We start from the raw sequence: 21,520 nt of genomic DNA, 5'->3' as shown, positions 1-21,520 counted from the left end.
TCTTCATGTATTGATTGATAATGGCAGAGCTTACTCTTGACTAAATCTGAAGTTTCTAAATATCTCACACTCAAGGTAGGAGGGAACAGATCCTTTCCCTGGGCCACCTGGCACTCCCAAGGATTTTAATTTGGGGATGCCCAAAGCCTTCACTTAAGGCCCTTCAATTAGCAGCTTAATACCGTATAAGCTTGTGTAAGAGCTGCACACGAGTAAGAGACGCACCCCTATTTTGAGCATCAAAGCTAAAGAAAAAACATTTTGCTGCATTTTTTAATCCTATTGCCCAGTGTTGCAGACGTATGCTTGGACTCTCGACAGTTATCAAAATTTCCTCTTTCAATGCTAACAATTTACGTGGCATTTTTTATCTAAATTTACATGATATTTATGATGCTTTGAGATGTGTAGGTATTCACTAGTAGTCTTAACCTCATCATGCTTAATAGGAATGGTCGAATCGGATACCTCGGATCCAAATATCCGCGGATAATGCCCTTCACCTTATACTCCGGATCTAAATTCGTCGAAGAAATTGAATCTGAATCTGAAATTTAAAATCAATGCTTTCGTGAATGCAACATTCCATACGAGGGAGTAGAAAGAGTTCTGATTCCTCTCTTCACATACGCCATTGCTCTATGGTGCTTGTCCTACTCACAAACAATTTGTTTAAAAGCTCTCGTAGGAGTGTTACAATAGAATTGCAGCCGTGGAAAATTTTGACACAAAACACGACAGCCACATAGCATGAACCTTCCTAAGAGATTGAACAACAATCGGGGGAATCTCAGCGCCATAGGATAATAACCACGTTGTAGATTTCACTGAACCACACTTGGCCCTCCATCAGCCAATGCCTCTGCCATTTTTATTTCCTTTCCAAGACCCTACAGACCATGAATCACTTGCCTCTAAGGAAAATATCAAGTTACACGGGAACAATGGAAACGTGTTTCATCCCTACCCCATTTCACCAACTGACCTTTTTCAGTCTACCAGGTTCAATTCCCCCAGTTTCTGGAGGCCGAACGCTAGGCAAGTCACCTACTGACCTCGAAGATATCTCGATAGCTTTCAGCAATTGTATGATTGTATGACATGCACGAAGTTCAAAAAAGAATGAGACCTAACGCGATGCATATCTGACAGCATTTAAGTTTTTTAAGCTCTAATTTATTGACCCAAAGATTTATTGTCACAACAAGGTTACTAATATTCAACATAGTGCAAACAGGACCACTTCAGAAGAAACAAGCGTAGCATGAGTGCATTCAAACAAGACGATCAGACTAGAAACTTAAGGCAACGCAAACTGAGTATATCACATTGCCCCCCCTTCGCTTTGAAGGCAACGACGTCACGTGCAAGATTGGACGTGTTCTTCCCTCGCTCCTTCGCTCGTAGCCTCGTTGCTTGGAAGACGGAGGGAGCGCGCTCCTTCCCCTCAATCTCTCCTTTAGCACTCTTAACTTATAAGCATTTCCAATTTCTTCTATCCACCATTTAGTCCAATGTACACACTTGTTCAAATTTTTTAAACCTTAGGTTTTGACACCAATATAATTTTCAGTTGCAATAATCCTCATAATAGCGTCTGAAGATCGTTTTTGAAAAATCAGGTCCTTAGCATAATTGAAATAACTTGGCAAGACAGATGTTGACTATTAACCAGGTATTGTCCTTCAAAATTACATGTTTCTCTATGTTTGATATGTGATTACTATATGCAGTGTAAATGCCGTAAATTTAGTGCGCCCTCCAGAGCAAAAAACCATGCGTGATCTTTTCCATGTTCACCTCTGAGGTACGGACATGACAGCACGATGCTTACAAGTAAGAAAAGCAAACAGGAGTATTTTAAAAATATGTCACTAAGGGAGAAACTCCCCTGCCTGCCTCTTGTTTATGACCTAGCATTTCAGATGACTGACTCACGCTGAAAACCAAGGCCACTCAGTTCCCCTTGGGCTGGTGACCAGTGAAGGGGAGGGGGAATATAAGAAGTTTGTGTAAGAGACGCACCCCCATTTTTAGCTGCAATTTCTGGGAAAAAAGGTGCGCCTCTTACACGTGCTAATACGATACTCTACACACTGGTCTACCACACTCCCCAGAAAAAGTCTTTGGGGCCATGATATGAACTAAATGTCCTGTGTAGTAATAGGCTTAATAGCTTATCTAGAGGTATAACTTTTCTTACTGTATTATGAACTCTACAAAATCCTTGCATTGCTGAATGGAGATTTCCATTTAAACTCATAATGTTAGTACTCTTTACCCCTAAGCAACTCAAGTTACCTGTTGTATTTCTATAAAAATCCTATTTTTTATGTATTAAATATAATTAAGTGGTTGAAAATGACACTAATGCATTGAAATTCGTCGATGTCGAGTATTTATAAAAAGTGTGGAAAATGATAAGTTTGTGATTCATTCCTAATGAAATGAACTTTCAAAAGTCAACTTGCCAGCAATTGAGCCTGTCCTTATGTATTATAAATTCACTACTCTATTGAGCCATGTACGTTTCAGCTGTGCAGATTTTCTTAAGTTGAAATCCATGAAGATGATAGCAGCTTTCACATAGCATATTTACAATATTGGTAGCTTTTGGCAGTAAATAGGTATGAAATGAAAATACATGTATTACAGTAAATTATTTAATCAGTGGAGCATAGTTTTTAAAATTCATTAAGAGCCTTTAAGGACAATATCACCATGTAGACATCTAGATTGATTTGGTGAGAATGACCTACACAATGAAAGCTCCCAATAAACCTTATTCTAACTAACAGATTGAGATTTGATGGAAGTATAACCATAAGGATGTCAGTATTAATTGAATTTGCCTGGAACTCACTTAAAATATGGCAACTTCATTGATCACTTGATATTGCTTCAGTGCTCATTTTATGATTTTGTGTTGATAAGCATGCAACCGGTACTCCTATTGTACTTTTAAAACTAAGTATTTCAAATATGTATTTAACTTAGCTGATAGGAGAATAGAGTGGAGAGCTGCGTCAAACCAATCCTAGGATCTTTGACCAGTGATGATGATTTAACTTTGAATTATGCAAGGCTAATAGCTGCTAAGTCTTACATGAATTTCAATTTTGTGATACCTGCTTGCTACTTGATGATATTTGCATGACCTTTAAGGCAACAGTGAATGTTTTTTCAAGTAACCATTTGAGTCAATTGCTCCATCATTTCCTACATTATGACTATTAAACTGTTGCTTTCCTGAAGAGATAGAGCGGCTAACCTAGGAGGTTTCTTGCAGAATTTATATCTAAACAAAATCCTGAAAATTTTCAATTGATGTACAGTCACATGCAGTGGCGGATCTATGAGGGGGGAGGTGAGGGGGCTCTAGCCCCCTTACCCCTGCCCGTTGGATGACCAATTTACACTAGAGAGAAAATGGTAATTTTTGTTCAGACCCGCAATACTTCTGGGAGTTTACCCCAAACTTAGCCCCCCCTTGTCCCTATCCTGGATCCGCCACTGGTCACATGTTAAAGTAAAAGGAAAGCTCCCAAGGAGCCACCACTTGGAGCTAGCTCAAAACACATCAATATTGCATGATTAATTCTTGTATGTTGGAATTTGTTTGGAAATGTGACGCAGTAAGTGCAGTCAGTGGTGAATAATGGAGCAGAATTGGGCGGGGAGAGCGTTGAACAGTAAGAGGGAATTTTTTCTGTGTGGTAAGGTACCAATTGAATGGAAAATGCCTCCTTGTTTCTTGTGACGTAAACTAGGGATGGGTCGAATAGTAGATTTCTCGAATTCGAATATCAAATCATTGCTCGAATATTCGAATACCTCGAATTTCGAATACTAAACGATGAATGTGAAAATGTTTTACTAGGTCGCCTATGCAGCAGGAAACCCAAGATTTTGGCGACTAATTGTAATTGCCTTGAAATGATTCAAACAGAAATTTGGCTGATTGATGGAATATTTTAATTTTATGTAAACAATAGGGTAGTTTCCTTCATTAAAGAAAACGAAAGGCATTGATTGTGACTTGTTACCCACCATTGGTGTATTCATAATATACAAATTATTTGGTTCTAGAAATACCGGTTTAGACCAATGGCAATGGCCAATTTTATCCTCATTTGAAAAAGGCCAGATTGGCGCCTTTTTCAAATGGGGTTAAAATTGACCATTGCCATTCGTCTAAACTGGGATTTCTATTACCTAATAATTAGTATATTATGAGTACACTAATGGTGGGTAATGAATTGCAATAAATGCCTTTTGTTTTCTTTGATGAAGGAAACCACCCTATTGTCTGAAGGTGTCCAAAATTGTCAAATCGATACATACTTGAATATGTTTTCTGAAATTGTAGACTTATTCAAGTTGAACCTCTAACTTCTGGGCTAAATAAAATTAGCAGACCGATATCTTCTTTTTCAAGCAGACTCATGATACTGCTTAGCTACCCTACACGTCTGAAAAACATGTTTCTCTTAATGTGGTCTTTTTCTGCTACTGGTTCTCTGTCAGGTGAGGAAAATTTTCCAGTGTTGTGTTTACCCCAGTTGGTGAAAGAATTTCCGCTGTCAAATTTGAGCATGGAAATAGGAAGCATGTCTATTTAACTGGCACCTTACCCTTCTCACCAAATCCCTTCTTACTGTTAAAAAATGTTTACCCCTTTCACTTCTGTTGCCCCATCCACCAATGATTTCACTTGCTGCATCGTATATCATTTAAAAATTAGTGCCAACATACAAAAATTTCCCATGCAATGTTGTCATGGTTCGAGCTAGCTCTGAGTGGTGGCTCTTTGGGAGCTGCCCATTTACTTTTGTGTGTGACTGTATGTGTAGGTAAATCAAAATAGGAAACTTTAGATAGTGGATGAAACCACATTCTGAGGTGAATTAAACTTATTTAGTAAAATCTCAGAAGAAATTCATTATACTAACCAAGGTTTCATCTTAAAAAATAAGGCATGAAGTTCAAACGTGGGTAGATAAAATATTTTTTTGTAATTTTTCATTGTTATTTTAAATCCTTTTTCCAATGAGTAAATTGTTTGTTACCAATTAACTTTTATTGAAAACTAATTACTCAGCATGAATTGATATTAATGGGGAACTTGCATGAATTTTTTTTATTTCATAGGCGGACAGAAAATTATTTTCTGAATACAACAAAGAAAACCGCATGTAAATCTGAGTTTTCCTTCGGGAGATATTTAATGATAAATATAACGAATTTTAAAGCGCGGGAAAAACTACCTCACCCCCTAAGCCACTGCCGACGAAGCCTCGATGACGTCAAAGGTGCCTAAACATCACGCGGAGCTATTGTTGTGATTGTTTGTAATAGTTGCCAGTAGTTGTGAGAGCTTCGTTTGTTAGACGTGTTGATTATTTTATATTTAAAGATAAATATCCGACTATAGACGCTTGGAAGCCATCGTATTTTGCATTATTTATCATATTAATATCTGAGTAAGGGCATAAAATATAAAACTGCAGCAGTTAAACCAAGAATTTGATAATACCTAAATAACATCGTTGTAGGAGTCTGAGCCACGGCTATTGGAAGGGGGATACGTTAATTGTAAGTTGATGTTATCGACGGCATATCATTCATTTTAGTATGTAATTAGAACGATTTTGATGTTTACTAATGTCCGATTAGCTTTTATATACAATAACTTCATCCGTTTATTCGTAGGTACCGGAGAATTCGTCGTTTAGGACTGTCTGTGCTTGTATTATGGGGTGAATTCCAGTCAATGCAACTTTTGCTCGCTGATTTGAGACATCTAGGAACATTTTTGTGCCAAAATAGTGTTATTTTCAACGTGACATCTCCCGTTAAGCTACTGCTAATAATCACAGTGCCAGTGGTTGTAATGCACAAAGTTTGACAAGGTTGAAAAATATCGGCCAAGAGTTATCAGTGTTCCATCGTGATTGAATTGTAAAAAGTGCTATTACGCTATCGATAAATGTCTAACAGTAGTGTAAAAATTGTCAGTGGCGTGCTAATCTCCGTTGTTCACCGTAGATATGACATTTCACGATCACGCTATTGAAATAAAAACTGTGTGTGAAGTTTGTTATTCCATTATTTCAACGAATAGTAGTGAGAAATGTCACCTTTGTCACTTGTGTGGGATAATTTAAGGGTTTAAATCAGTGAATAAATAGTTGTATTCATCATAACGAGTTCTGTTATTGTAAGTTGTACGTGATGAATATAAGAATGTGATAGTGACATCCAGTTTTTGATAAGAGTATTTGCCTATTTCCCACTATATTATTATGGTATATGCTAGTATATTGTTTATGGATTTACCTATATTATTGAAATAGGTTGTAGCTTGTGTGTGTGTTGGCAGCGGAACCGATTCGCGATCTCACATGTGGATTGTGTGCAGACTGCTTTGCTGTGAATTCGTACAGTAGGACGGATAGGACTACCTTCTCCGTCAATCCGGCGCTGCCAAATTCAACAGGCCAGCTTACTATAATGTCAACAGCACAGCTTACAATCGTTATCCTCCAGTATTACAAGTTTCTTTTACAACTCGATTTGCCGCCGACGTATAGCAATAATTTGTCTTAACAAATTCCATGAGGGTCGTGGCATCAATTTTTGGTGTCCTAAAAAAAGGCTGGTGTCCTAACACCCCATGCCACACGCCTTTTAGGCGGCTTGCGGGGTATTATGTAGACGTAGATGAATTTCAGGTGTACTATACGAACGAGTGGCAACGTTATCATCCATTTTTCTGATAACCAAAACACACGATGTGAAACGCTTGTACTTCATCATCCCGATGCCGCATTATTAATATCCCAAGTAATAATCTAGGCACAATAGCAATAGGAAAACTTGCCCAAGAATAACAGAACAAAATAAAGTGACGATGAGCGGCTAAATACTCCCTCAAAACAATTTTTACACCATGCGCTCAGCGTATTTCCCTACTCCCTACGGTTGTTTAGGCACCTATGACGTCACGCCTGGCCTCGGCAACGCTCGGGTGTCTTCGCGCAGTGGTCGGCTCAGAGAAATTTTTCTCGATTTTAAATGCAATTTTTTAATTTCTTTTGATGTTGAATGGAGAAACTGAAGGTATTTTTGCGAGCTAATGTATCCATTTGACTTATTCAAAATAGTTTTTAGAGCAATCTACGACCCATGCAAGTTCCTCATTCAATTATTAATGGCTGTAATGGTTTTTTTATTAGTATGTACGGTGAACATTGTGTAATTTTGATCAATTTGCTGTTATTCATATTTTACAAAAGATTTATCTCATTGATATGATAAAACCTTTGTAGGATTTATAGCTCTAATAGGTCACCTGCTTTATAACTACTTGTAATTGTGCTGTTTTCTTAAATTCCACACTTCAATTGATTCCGGTTTTATTTATCTTTCTTTATAGAGCAGCATCTTCTTGCATTTGCTCCAGGTGTGTTCACACACATGCTAGATGTGGGACTTTCCCATGAGCCATATTGTGGGTGTCATGTGGTCTTCTCCATCCCACCTACTGGGCTACCTTCAACCCCTTGCCATCTTCTACCTCTTTCCTTTCCTCCTTCCTCTAAGCCACAACAGTTAACGAAAGAGCCAGTCCTGTCAGAAGAAAAGTCAAATGATGTAGGAAACTCCTCTGGCCTTGCAACAACATCTGGTTCTAGACTTCCATCATCTTTTTCAATTCCTGCATCTTCATCCTCATCATCTTTAGCTTCCCTGGCAACAGCAATTGTTCCTCAAGTTTTTGTCATTGATTCTGCAGAAATGAAAGTTATAGCTTTGGAAGTTACACGAGACATTCTAGTTGAAACTTTTCACAGCACAAAGCTAGGGGAGATAAAAATGGCAATTATCCATTATTTTTTAATCCATCTGGGTGACTGGGATGCTATTTCCGAGGTAAGTATGTGTGATGTATGTCTTCAATTTTAAAGTCTGAAATATATATGTATGTTGCAATGGAATTAACTCTATATTGCCTTTTGTTCTGATTTGATTTTCAATTTATTGCTTAAACTCACATCTTTACTGGAATGGTATTTTGTCTTTTTGCTACGTAGTGAAGTTGAGGATTTGTTGTTTATCGTGTACTTTATTTTATGGTCACTTTCATATTTGGGGTCATATTAATTTTGTGAGCATTTAGTTAGCATAGATGTTTTCTCCTCACTTACAAGTGTACCGTCCTGATCATAAAAGCAGTTGCCCCCAGTTGCTCTTGGAGGCAACTTTCATGTGGAATATTTTCTAAGAGTTGGTTAAAGTTTCAATGTTGAATGAGCAATCCGTGTTTGTTTGGAAAATAATAGCAATGGCCAATGAAGCCTGAAATATAATATATAAAGCCTTGTAATGTCATATGTTAAAAAAATACTAGAGATGGGTCGAATAGCAGATTTTTCGAAGTCTAATATCGAATTTGAATATTAAATTATTGCTCGAATATATTGGAATACCTCAAATTTCGAATACCTCGAATACTTGAATGCGCAAAGCATATTAACTTATGTTTTTTTCTTCTATTTCACTTGATGAATTTATGAATAAAAAGTTATGTATCAAATACATTTTTAAATAAACTTTTTTATTTTGAATAAATTTCCCACATTGATTGTTGTAGCTTTACATCAACTATTTTCGGTTGCACTTTTCCTAAGGTATCTGTTTTTGTTGGGTGACTTTGTTTAGACAGACTTGTCATCTCCAAAGCGAACTGATTTTTGTATCATCTCAAGTTTATTTGAATCTTGGAAATCACTGATTTTGAATCGTACATCAAGAATTGTGGCAAAAGTGAATAATTGTTCTTTTTCCAGAATGTCATACCAACTTTTACTGGAAAACATCAAATCATTGACGAAACCTTGTAGATGACTATGCGAAAACTTCTTAGTTTCTAGGAAATTAATAGTGCTATTCACAAGGGGGATAACTTAAGAAAGTGTGACTGCACTTCCATTAGCAAGAAATGTTGCTCCTTCGAAAACATCCAGAACATCAATCAATTGCTCAATAGCATCGCACTGTGGTGGAGTTATGTCTACATTAAACTCAGGTTAGATGCAGCTATGTTATGGCTTGCTTCTGTCCCGGAAGACACCTCATCATTTAAAAAAGGGAGTTCCATCTTGTGGGTTCATCCTGAATGAGCATAGAATGAGAAGGGATGAAACTAATTTTTTGAATGTTGGTATATTGATGCATTCAGCCAAGGGCCTGCGCATATGCCGTTTTTTACTATTATTTTAATGAAAATTTTGATCCTTTATCAACTTTGACGCGTCATTGCGGAGCTGTCGTTCGGCATAAAGAAAAATAACTGACGTCAGGGGAAGCCCGAATCCTTTGAGTCTTCGAATTCATGATGATCTTTCAGATGAGTGGAATGGTTCGGGAGCAGTAGCTCAATGCGTAACAGAAGGTACCCCAAAAGTCAATATTTTGCCCGCCATTTTAAACTTTTTTTAGGGGTTGTAGGGGAAACTGGGGATTTTCCGATTTTTTTCCCATAATCATTTTTGGTTCCCCACGTCGAACGATATCTTTTCACCACTCTTATCCGCGAATTTGATGTAGTTCATCAACTTGCTTAAAACGGCACTGCATGCACTAAACAACTAGAATCCTCTACGTTTTTCCGAGTCAACTACCAACGGCGTGCATGCGACAGCGTATGGTGCAACATTCAAAGTATTCGAGGTATTCGAATTTGTACTTGAGCATAATTATTCGAGATCTTGAATAATCGAATACTTTCAAGTAATCGAGTAATTGCGGATACTATTCACGCATCTCTAAAAAATACCCTTGATATAGCATGCTGGAAATGCAGCAAAGAGTTTCAATCAGGTCCATTTCACTTATGTAGGACAAGTATGGAGTTTGATAGAGAAGACAAAAAGTACATTTGATTGCATTGAAAGGGGAGTGCTTAGGAAAATCCTAGTTCTTATAAGGAAAAAAGTATCTGGAGAATCGGTTAAATTTTGTTGTTGTCTTGTTAGAGCCCTTTCTGTCAGTTTCCCTGACTGCAGTGGGCTTGGCATGTGGCTAGATTGAATGAAAAAATGATACATAAGAAAAACTTTGATAAATTGGTAAAATACCACTAGCTAGGCCATGAAAGCCTTGAGATGATGAAGTAAAGGTTGAGCTATCAATATCAAAGTACTCTATGAAACAAGTGACTTTTTACACAAAGCCGTTTATATGCTATCGTTTTTTTTTTTTTTTTTAGAGGTTTCTGCATTTGGGTATATGTCTTTAGGTGGTTATGATATACAGGCAAATAAGTATTTGAAATACTAAATACCTCTCCAAATGTATTTAAGGGAGTACTTGGGTATTTGAAAAATAAACTACAAAATGGTATTTTAAATACCATTTAAAATACAAAATACATTTGTATGGAAGCTAAGGGATCTTAACCCTAACGCTGTGGGAGTTCACAATTTTAGCTGCCAGCCAGCTCAGAAGAGACCCCCTGTGCAGGAGGCACCCCCTACCACGAGGGCTGGTCTGGTAGAGTTAAGCCCATTATTGATCCTTATGGTGAGAGAAAATGCCCTTGTGCAAGACAGGAACAAAACTTTTGGGTACCATATTTCCCTGCCTATAAGACGCACCTTTTTTACACCAAAATGTGCTCTAAAATCAGCCTGCATCTAATAAGCTGATGGTATGCCGGTATAACTTCGTCCTATTATAACCAAGCCAATTTGCCGAGATAAATACATATCATTAAGTATTTTTTTTAGCGTATCAGACACTGAAAATAGTTCAATTCATTACATATGTTGGTACATACTTTTTTGAGCAAGTAGTAAGGAAAATAGAACCAGTTCTAATTTGGTTCATGCATTCATACATGTTCCGTGGTTCCGTTCCGGTCCACTTAACTGTTCCGGTTCCGCTCAAAAGGGCTTAAGAGTGGTGTTCAGTGTGAAATACATTTCATTCTAATTAGTCTGCGTATCTTTTTTTACGCTCATGAACTAAGTGCTGCACAGAAAGTAAAAATTGAAATAACCTCATGGGATATAAGGAGAGAAGATTGTCATACAATATTGCATTCAAACTTGAAGTCGTGAAATATACTTCTGAACACGGCAACTAGGTAGCTACAAGGTGTTTTGGCCCACATCCGACTGAGAAGATGATGCGAGAATGAAGGAAGCAGAAGATAGATTTAGTGAACGCAGATAAGAGTAAGAAAACTTAATGTTCACGTTGTCCGAAATGGCCAAAGCTTGAGGAATATGTTAAGAATTGGATAATAAACCACAGGAAGAACGGGATCACTGTTTCAACAAAAATGACTTAAATTGAAGCAAGAAAATTAGCAGTATATATGTCTATTGTTGATTTTTCTGATACAACATCGTGGTGTGAAAGATTTATCAAGAGAAATGGTCTGTGCATGCGTACTAGAACTACAATAGCACAAAAACTGCCACCTGAATATGAAAGAAAGATTATCGAATTCCACAAATACATAATAAACTTGAGAAAAATGAAGTGTTTTGAAATAAACTCCAACATATTTTCCAATACTTTAATGTTAAAGTTCCTTTTTTGTGTAAAATGGTGTCATTATAATAATTCGATTCTTTTCTGTATGGTACAAGTATTTGAGTTTTTTCATAAATTCTAACCTGAAAATCAAGGTGCGTCTTATGTGCCAATGTATCTTATAGGCCAGGAAATACAGTAAATTTTGCAGTCAGTGTGCAAAACGTATAAAAGCGTTCCCGCAATCCAAGGGTTAAAAAATTTAACCTGAAGAAAATAATTCTAATTATGACACTAAAATGAATAAGTAACTAGATTTTAAAAGATAGGGACACAGAAAAAGTGACACTCTGAAACTTTTTAACAGACTTTTCTGTGGGATAACCCATTAATACCCAATGAGAGAATGGACTGCTGCTGTCCTCTCTTTTGGCGATCTTCAGCAGGGTAGGGGATAGTGGAAGGGCTGGGCGGAGGTGATGGGAAAAGTGATGGGATGATTCCATCAGATCAGAATGGTGAAAGGATGATTCCAGTAGATTAAGCGGGGTCTGCCATAAAATAACTTGCGATAACAAAAAGAGGGGCCCTAGTTCCATAGAAGTGCTTAACAAATGAGTCCTTGGAGAAGGATTTGCACCTCTTTAAGCTGGCCGAGGCCACCGCCTTTGATGGTTATTTGGGAAAGGGGATAATTACCCTTTCTGTTAGATGGAGAAAATGATCGTGTTATTCAGTATTGGTTACGAGAAATACAGAATGGAGCCAATTTTGGATGGGCATCTCTAAATTTTCTACCCCACTTGGCAACCTATATCTGCTCCTTTATGACTCTTAGGTAGTACCTTAGTCCTGAGGACAAAATCGTTTGACTTCTGAGTTCGGTTACTCATAAAGTAATATCTGAAGCATAATGTTACAGAGGTGTTATCAGAGCTACTTCAAAATTATTTTACAAATGTATTTTTTATTTTAGAATGAGAAAATATCAAAAATCTGTATTTGAAATACAGAATACAAGATACATTCAGGTTGTGTATTTGAAATACCAAATGCAAATTTCAAATACATATTTTAAAATACTTGTATTTGAAATACTGCCTAGCCTTGGATATGATTGAATGCTAGGATTTTTACATAAGTATTTTAATGAATCAATGAATAAATTAATGATGCAAATCTGGGTGCTTAGCATAGCAGAGTTTAAATTGCTCTGCCGTGGTGAATATATTCTCTGTCATTTGAAAATATTACTGATGGTTTTAAATTACAGAATCTTCTTACTTGGAAGTACTAAAATTATATTGATATAATTTGTACATTATGGTATTTAACATATTACTTATTTATTTAGGTAAGCCTCTAATAGCAGTTGAATCATCATTGAAATTATCATAGTTCCTTTTTTAATGCAGCTTCTCATTCCATTGGCTGAGAATCCTCTGGAATTATGGGTCCCAAAAGTTCTTCAAGAAGTATTGGTGGCTGGAGCATATGCTTCTGCAGCTCGTAACTTACCTGTTGATACTTCTCACCTAGTCACTCTCCTGCCTCTGACCACAATGGTGGATGTTGTTGAGTTAGAAGTAGTGGTAAGCCTCTTGCTTCTGTTTTTTTCCTTGTATTGTTTTTTTAATAAACTATACTTTCTAATCTTATTTCTTCATTCATTTCGTAACAGTATGGTAATCGTCGTGCTTGCCTGAATGAAGTAACCCTTTGGAATGCTTGTGTGACCCTTCTGTCTCCTGGTCAACGCCTTGTCCCGTACAGAAGTGATTTATGGACTCGTTTGTGGGACAATGCTCAAGCTGGTAAACGGCGAGCGTCATGTGATGAGATGCCACCCCTATCATCTGGAATATTATCACCTTCTCATTCTGGAATTGTGTGTGATTCTGGACCGCACACTGGGTCAAGAGGGAGCTGGAGATTTCGCCCATCCCTGGTTGCCGACAAACTCATGGTCTCCTTAGTGTGTTACCAGGTTATTATTCATGAACTTCAATAATATCAGTATCAATGAATTTTATTTGATAATTTTTGCTACTTCAAATGAATTTTTGCATAAGTAAAACCTCTATATAGCCAACCTTTTTGCAGGGAAATTTTTCAAAAATCTCTTCATCTCAAAGTCATGGTTCCAGGCCCTTCCAATACATGATGCTTGGGGAAAAATCTCCCCTGGTGAACGTCTATGAGCAATCTGGCAATCATTTATTGCTCTCCAATGCCTGCAGTTATGCATGCTCAAAATAAAAGGCTCATGAAAATGTCTAGAGCATTGCTACCCAATTTGATTACAACGTAGCTGTAAGAATCTTCAGCACATCATTTCAGTTGGTGTTCATTTTTGCATATTGAACTGATAGCATGATTACAAAATTCTTGGCTTTAAGAAACTTTTAACATAAAAATATTAGGCAATCAGTCCAATAATTTCTCCCTTTGATACATCTCAGATGCGATGTCTGGTTTTTTGGAATTTTTTCTCTTGCATTTGGTCTCCATACCATTCTGCGACCTACTTATCGTATAAACTGTGCCCAACTCTATTTGACTGATGTGACAACTGGAATTGAACTGGATAATGATGACCTCTTCAGTGAAGGATAACAATTATTTCACAAGCTTATTCGTGTCAAGACCTAGGTCTTCTGCTAATGAATAATAGTCAGTAACAGGCTCACAAAAACATATGAATGGTCAGAATTTCTGGCTTGAGGAAGCAGAACCTCAGGGCCTGAAGGGCCATGGCATTGACATAAAAAATGTTGAAATTGTCAAAGTGCTTGAAATTACTCATCCACATACATAAAATTAACATAAATTGTAGGCATTAACATCTTCTATTTTGAGTAATAAAATTCCCTGGGTCACTAAATCATGCCTACTTTACTATAGTTCTCTCAGAACAGATCAACCTTTTTTAGTAAGTGGAAATCTTTAATATTGCTGCTCCATCATATCCTAAAAAGCCATTGTTGATACATTTTCATGTGCCAACATAATCCTTTTTTACCAGAACTTCTTTTTATCTTTTTTTGCTAATGCATGCCAAATCTCATTGTGTGTTTCGACGAAGAAAATTGAATATTTCCTTGAGCTATATGGTCATTATTGGTAGTATTCATGGTTTCCACGTGAGTTGCTGACCATGGCAGTGGCAACTTATGTTGAAACCAAGATTGGTATGGCTTAAGCATGTATGGAGTGGGTACATAGCAAATTTTACTTTTCGACTGAATTCTCCTTACTTTAAATTAATACCTGGTCGGTTAAATACTCTAGTTGTGAAGATTTTTTTTACTAGTTTTAATTTATTTCAGATTTTTTCTCCCTTTTTAAATATTCTTTCTCAATTTTTGTTCGTGAATTAATTTTTTATAATTTTGTTATCATTTTGTTTTTTTAGCCAGAAGCTTTGTCAAGATCAAGTACTCCACTATCTCCTGGTGGAGCCATTCTCAGCACAAACTGTGGTACAGCTGATCTCTCAACCCTCTCTGCATCACGCAAGACATCTGGTGCTGAAGGTTCCCTCCCATTTCATGAAGCTGAATCTTGCACAGCATCTAAGCAGGAGCATGTGATATCAGTGGTAACAAATTTCATTGCCCAAATCAACTCATGTTATTTTGATTGTGTTTTTAATGTAGAAAGTGTATTTCCATCACCTCAGGTTTGTAAAATCTTTATTTGTATGTTTATTCTAAACTTTTTATCCTAATTAAACTAGAAATAATTAGAGTGATTTGGTATTCATGGCCACATAAAATTTGAGCAGGGTTTCATGGCAGAATGCAAGTAAAAAGTCTTGAACTCCTGTGGTAAACTATAATTTCCTCATAAAAATGTATCATATACTCCAAGAATGCTTCATCAGTCTAATGCATTAAACAAGTCTTATTCAGATTTCATCAGGGTGAGGTTTTTTTAGTGATGGGTCGATTCCAAAATTTTATCGATTCCGATCCCGATTCCGATTCTGACATTTCGATTCCGATTCTACCGATACCGATTCCATCGATTCTGATGCCGTAGGTTCCAAGAAAAATATCACTTAATTCCAGGCAACAAGAAAACCACTTTAAAAAATATTACTCTAGAGTCAGTTGACAAAAGCATCTTTCATATCATCACTATGTAATTAAAATGTAATAGCTAAATTTCAAAACAGAACATACCTGAAAAGTGGTGTTACATAATAGGTATTACTTTAGAATATTAGCACTGTTCATGTTTAAATTTGAAATAAAAGCATCTCCTTTAATATCTATCTTTGACTGATAATATATTATCATTATCAATAATGTCTCACAAATTTAGTCTCCTTTTGCAGACTTTAAATTTTTGCTCAGAAAGCAAAGCATCTTCACTCTGTCAGGATAAAGCCTGTTGCATTTTACAACACGTATTTTTCCTGCAGAGCTAAATGTCTTTCACTGAACACAGTGGATGGCGGTACGGCAAGAAACTTCTTCGCTAATACTTTCAGCCTTGGGTAGGAGATACAAGTCTTCCAGTATTTCCCAGGGAAGGAATTTGGCGGTGCATTCATCTCTAATAAATAAGCTTCCACTTCAGCTCCAACAGTGTTTGCTATGGTGACTTTGGGTACTTTTCCAAAAAAATCAGTGTATCTTGACCATATACCTGTCACAGGCTCCCTAGTCTGCGTTTGCTCCTTCGGAATATAATAGGGATTTCCAAGTAGCACTTTTTGATCTCGAGTCGAGTTGAAAATTACTCGCGAGTATCGAGTCGAGTCGAGTATGATAATTTCTGAACCAGGCAATACAGCAATGCATGCTACAATATATTCTACTCCAATTTTCTATGACGAATGTATAGCCTAATTTAAGAAGGGAAATATAATGAGGATCGTTGATGGTTATTGTCAGAAGTAGGAGATGAATGAAAATTAATGTGTCTTCAACAGTTCCATAGGGACAATTGAAATTAATTAACCCCAAGTAATATGTCGACCATATATATGTATCCAACTACAAGGGAGAGCCCTGAGTATAGTAATTGTCACAGCTATAATAAAGATTACATACTACGTCTATGAATCATGTAATATTTGGCCCTTTCAAATTCTCAAGCAGAAAAACCAATTATTCTACATGCTCAGCCAGCAGGTTTTGACGTTTCCATGTTGCAGTATTGCTGCTGCAGAAAATTGCCTTTTGCTACACACTTGTGTTACTGAGCAAGTACTTTCCTACCAAAATTGCAAGATTTCGGAGACTTTGGAATTTTTATTAAAAATTATATCAACGATTTTTTTGTATCTTGAATCTTCATGGAATTCAAGTAGACGAAGCAAACAAACTATAGAACTAAACTTTAGTTTTGTAGAGCCAAAAAAATTCTGTACTTCTAACGTCACTAAATCAACCTTAAAATCTCTTGCTTTTTTTTAAGTTCAAGAAAGAAACTAAACGCTACAAATGAATATCACATCGGACGGACGCAGTAATAAAAATGGCTAAAAGAGCCTTGTGGTGTCAAAACTCCTCCTTCCGCGCGACTCACCTCGGTGAAGGTGGAAAGGGAAAAAGGGTATCGGTCGTTGCCTTTCACGAAAACAGTTCATTTTTCTCTCTCTTAAGCATGCTGACTTAATCTCTTCACTTTACTTCAATGCCCGAGCCATATTTCTTATGCGTGGGATGGTTCCGAAAAATATCCAATCCTTAGTATTTTGGTCGTCGCGTCACGGTATTTAGTGAATGCTGTCTCCGAATCACTCATCTTAAACAAAATCAATTATCCTCGTCGTTCCTTTTTTTCTTACTTGTCCGTCTCACACATGAAATTAGCAAATAAATGGTAATGACCACAAATAGAAACTGCGGAAAAGAGCACAGAAATGGCCTCTGACTCAAAACAATGAATATAATGTTAAGTTGACGAGTTAACACGTGGCGCGGAGCAAAGTTCCCATTCCACTCAAATAGGTATGGAGAGGCCACGCTCCACCAAACAAGAATGACGGCGTCAAATGCGTGATCAGGCAACGGCGTGGTTGCGGTGCCACTAAATATCTCGTCAAACGAAAAATCGGGTGAATTCGTGATCATGCAGAAATGCGTGATCGAGCCCCACGTTGGGCGACAAAACATGTGACGAACGGGTTTTGCGTCCGTTATAAAATAGAGCAAGAAACACCTCAGAGCGGGGGCGACGTAAAAAAACGAGTAATTTTGGGAATGCGAAACGTACGGGATAATTGGAAGGGGAGGTTGAGGGTGAAAGACCACACGTATTCCTGGGTTGCGAACACAAGAAATGCATTTATTGACAAAGATCGCAATAATTAAATTTAACATACAAAAATATGGGGAGTAGCACTTGAAAAAATGTTAGTAGGGCCGGATTGTCAAGGATCAAATACAAAATACAAAGAAACCAAAAATCAACTTGATAACATAAAAGTAAACTTGAAATGAACTGCATTTAAATCTTTTCGCAGGGTTTAAAAAGTCCTCTGCTGCACTTTTGAGATTCAAGATTCACTAATTGTTCCAGCGCTTTCTTGCAATGGGACAAGAGGGGGTAGGAGGGAGAAACGTTCTCGACGCTGCTTCGACCGGGGACAGTGTGGGGACACGGTTGATTACTGCACCTTATTCGGGAACACGAGGTGGTGACGTGGTCGAGTAGACTTCTCATGCGCTCGTTATGGTTCCTCGTTGCATTTTCCAAGCCGACGACTGGGGAGTTGCCAAGGTGCTTTCTCTCTATCTCCAGTAGCCTGTGGCTCCAATGCTCCACCGACTCTCTCCAACATTGGTGGCTCGATCAATCTCGACCGTCCTCTCCACCGTCTATCTCCGATGTTGAGTGGTCCAAAAATGAATGCTCGACCGACTCCTCCGATGTTGGGTGGTTCAATGACTGCTCGACCGTCCTCTCCACCGTCTCTCTCCGGTGTTGAGTGGTTCAATCACTGGCTGTCTCTCTCCGATGTTGAGTGTTCCATCACTGACTGTCTCGTGAGAGGGGAAGGGAGGGGAGGGCAGTGGTTCCACTAGCGCGCTCTGTCGGGTCGTGATTCACCTTGTTTGCGCGGTATTTAAAAAAAAATGCTATTCACACGCACACATGAAACAATTACATTTATACCAAATACACTCAAATAGTAACAAAAAGGAAAGGTTAGGAATTGTGACAAGTGCTACTCATAAATGATAATTAGCGCTGCCGTTACAATTGTGATTCAAATTTTCCGAGTTATATTTTTTTGTAAACGAAAGATAATGTCTACATTATGTCAAATTTCACGTGAAAAACGGGTCGGCCATTTTGCGTTGTAAAAGCAGACAGATGAGAGCCAAAATCCTCAAAAGTCATTGAAAGTATAGGCAAAGCACCAGGTTAAAGGAATATTGCGTTTTTTATTCCATATAAATCGTATCAACGCAAAACCACCTGGATAAATTCAAAGATTTTTGAGGAAAAACGATATGTCGCGTGGCATTGATAAATTGGTCATGTTTGGGCCACTGTATCTCACTAAAGGGTCGTATTTATGTAAAATGGCATATAAATCTATATCCGGTAATAATTTATGAGTATTTACGCTAAGTTTCAAGTCTCTATCCCCAAAAAGATCATTTTGGGCTTCATTCCAGCTTTTTCCGATTTCGGATCAGTGCGTGCCGGGTAGGAAGACGATCGGCCGCCGCGGCTGGCGTAAAGGTATTCGGCGCCCTCGTTGACAACTTTAGTGTATTCGGCAAGCTGAAACTACCAGGCCAAGGCATTAGAATGACTTATCGGCTTTAAAAACTGCATTATTACATGAGTTTCATGATAGCGCTTCCTGTCGGCAGATTGCTGGACCTACTAGCCTCGAAAGCTCTGTAACCTTAACTACTCGACTCGACATTCGTAATGCTACTCGAAACGCTCGAGTACCAACAACTCGACTCGATTCGAATTTTCGAGTACTCGCACATCCCAAGATATGTGTTTTGTTATTACGATTACGTGGCGCTAAAATTCGAATGACTGTTCGAAACGCGGCCGTATATAAATTTGTGGTTTGAAGAACTACTGGAATCGGAATCAATTTTTCACTTTGGCAAGTACTCGTTTTCGATTCCGGTTCTTGGTCAAGAATCGAGGAATCGAAGAATCGAGGAATCGAACCGACCCATCACTAGTTTTTTTTAAGTGTATCACTGCTACTTCCCACAAAACTCCCCCCTCCACAAGAGGGGAGTGTAGGAGGCTGGGTTTGAGCAGTAGTGGGCTACTGCCTTGCCGATCCATCTGCAATCTAGCTTCTGGGATGGAGGGTGTTATTTGTTCTTGACATTCTGTGCTTCTAATTTGACAATTAGATATTCAAATTAGTCAGGCAGGACCCATATGTCAAAGTCAAGAATGCAAAATGCTTTTCACAGTACAGAAGTATGTTGATTAAATATTTCTATGTTGATATTTCATGTGAATATTTTATAAATCCTGTTATAAAAGGTAATGGTTTGACAACATAGGATTATGCTGCATTTTTACCAGTGGTATGTGGGGAGTTAAAATAGATAAATCTAAACTCTCACTGCATGTGTGAATTTCTGTGATTTCCAGAACCTCAGGGAGCTGAGCATGCATCTCTTAAAATACAGTAGCAGCATTGCTGGGCCAGTCAAAGCTGGTGAGAGTGGGTCTGGGCCCCCTGCCCGTTTAGGCATGGGTCGTTTATCTGTCGGTCGTCAGCAGCAACTTCATCCAATGCACGTGCATGCTGTTGCCACTCGCCACTCTGCGTCTCAGCTGGATGCATCTCGTTGTCTGTGTCGCCTCCTGTGTCTTGCTGCTCGAGTCGATTCAGATCGAGAGGGTGAAAAAGGATTTGCCTTAGTGTGAGTTACTTCTATGAAATTCATACAATTATGCATTTTTACAGAATTAAATTAATTCCTTGAATGGTATGCATGTGTGTGGATAAGTGCTTTAATCTTGCCCTCAGTTTGTCAAAAGTCCTATAGTGTTAATTTTGGTGTACAATGCTAAAGTATTGACCAAAAGTTATTGTGGTAGGTATGATGTAGTGGAAAGCCTTATGATGTCAAGGGAACAAGATAGCTAGTTTTTCGTGCTAAATGAATACTCATTTTAAATTTATAGTTATGCTGAACATGGAGTCACTAATTTCCAAGTTAACCTGACAGATATGAGAGTTGTAGGAGTAAGTTGCAAAAATATGCGACTTTCAACTTTTTAAATGATGGAATGCCATTGTATCCTTGTTCAATGAATTACGGTGGTGAGTTTGTGGCTTAGAAGGAAAAGAAACACCAATTTATTAATGAAGCCTGAGCCCAATTACCTCGATTGGAACCTAACTGGAAAAAACCTGAAAAATGAAAAAAGAGGAAATTTTGCTCATTCACTTTTAACAGATAACTTACGTACGAAAAGGTGACATCTTTCGAGTATTAAAAAAAATGAATTTTTTTAGCCTTTTATGCCATATTGTGGCACTCTGAGATTCAGAATCTGCATTCCAACCAAAAATCCAATTGAAGAGGAAAACCAAACACCTAAAGACTCTTCCAGACCTGGATTGTAAGCCGTAACATGATACAGAAGATGAAGGTAAAAAGAATAAAACTACCTTTGATCAATGGAATATTGTCTGGAGGGAGAGGAAACGCTTTCCACCGCAGTTTGAAAGAGATATAGGGGGAAGAGTGAGAGAGGGAGTCAGCCTGCCTGGAAAGCAGTGCCAACAGGGAAAGAAGTAGCGATAGTATTCAAACGTGAAATTGAGGAAAATTCTGCTCTGGGCCGAAGGCTCTTTCAAGGTTATTACACAACTTATGTTTTGAGATTTTCTTAATTGTAAAGAAGTATGCAAATATGAGGTTACCTCTACAAATTTTTAGTGTTCACTTTCTATGTCGCAGGGATAGGAGGAGAAAACCAGACTGTTTTCGTCGCCTCAGAGCTAATT

At 37.8% G+C, this 21,520-nt stretch overlaps 1 protein-coding gene across 1 annotated transcript in view; it reads left to right on the top strand.

Annotated features, from left to right (window-relative positions):
* The window catches only part of LOC124157967 (protein pigeon), a 64,577-nt gene that overhangs the window by 24,726 nt on the left and 18,331 nt on the right, over positions 1 to 21,520 (top strand). Inside the window, exons 9-13 of the mRNA XM_046533094.1 lie at positions 7,439 to 7,935; positions 12,963 to 13,139; positions 13,229 to 13,534; positions 14,963 to 15,148; positions 20,152 to 20,426. Of these exons, the coding sequence (XP_046389050.1) occupies positions 7,439 to 7,935; positions 12,963 to 13,139; positions 13,229 to 13,534; positions 14,963 to 15,148; positions 20,152 to 20,426 (1,441 nt within the window). The remainder of the gene's footprint in view (positions 1 to 7,438; positions 7,936 to 12,962; positions 13,140 to 13,228; positions 13,535 to 14,962; positions 15,149 to 20,151; positions 20,427 to 21,520) is intronic.

Source organism: Ischnura elegans, chromosome 1 (genome assembly GCF_921293095.1).
Source record: "Ischnura elegans chromosome 1, ioIscEleg1.1, whole genome shotgun sequence".
Taxonomy (NCBI): Eukaryota; Metazoa; Arthropoda; class Insecta; order Odonata; family Coenagrionidae; genus Ischnura; species Ischnura elegans.
The sequence above is the reverse complement of the archived record's forward strand: the minus strand, read 5'-3'. Positions and strand labels throughout refer to the sequence as shown.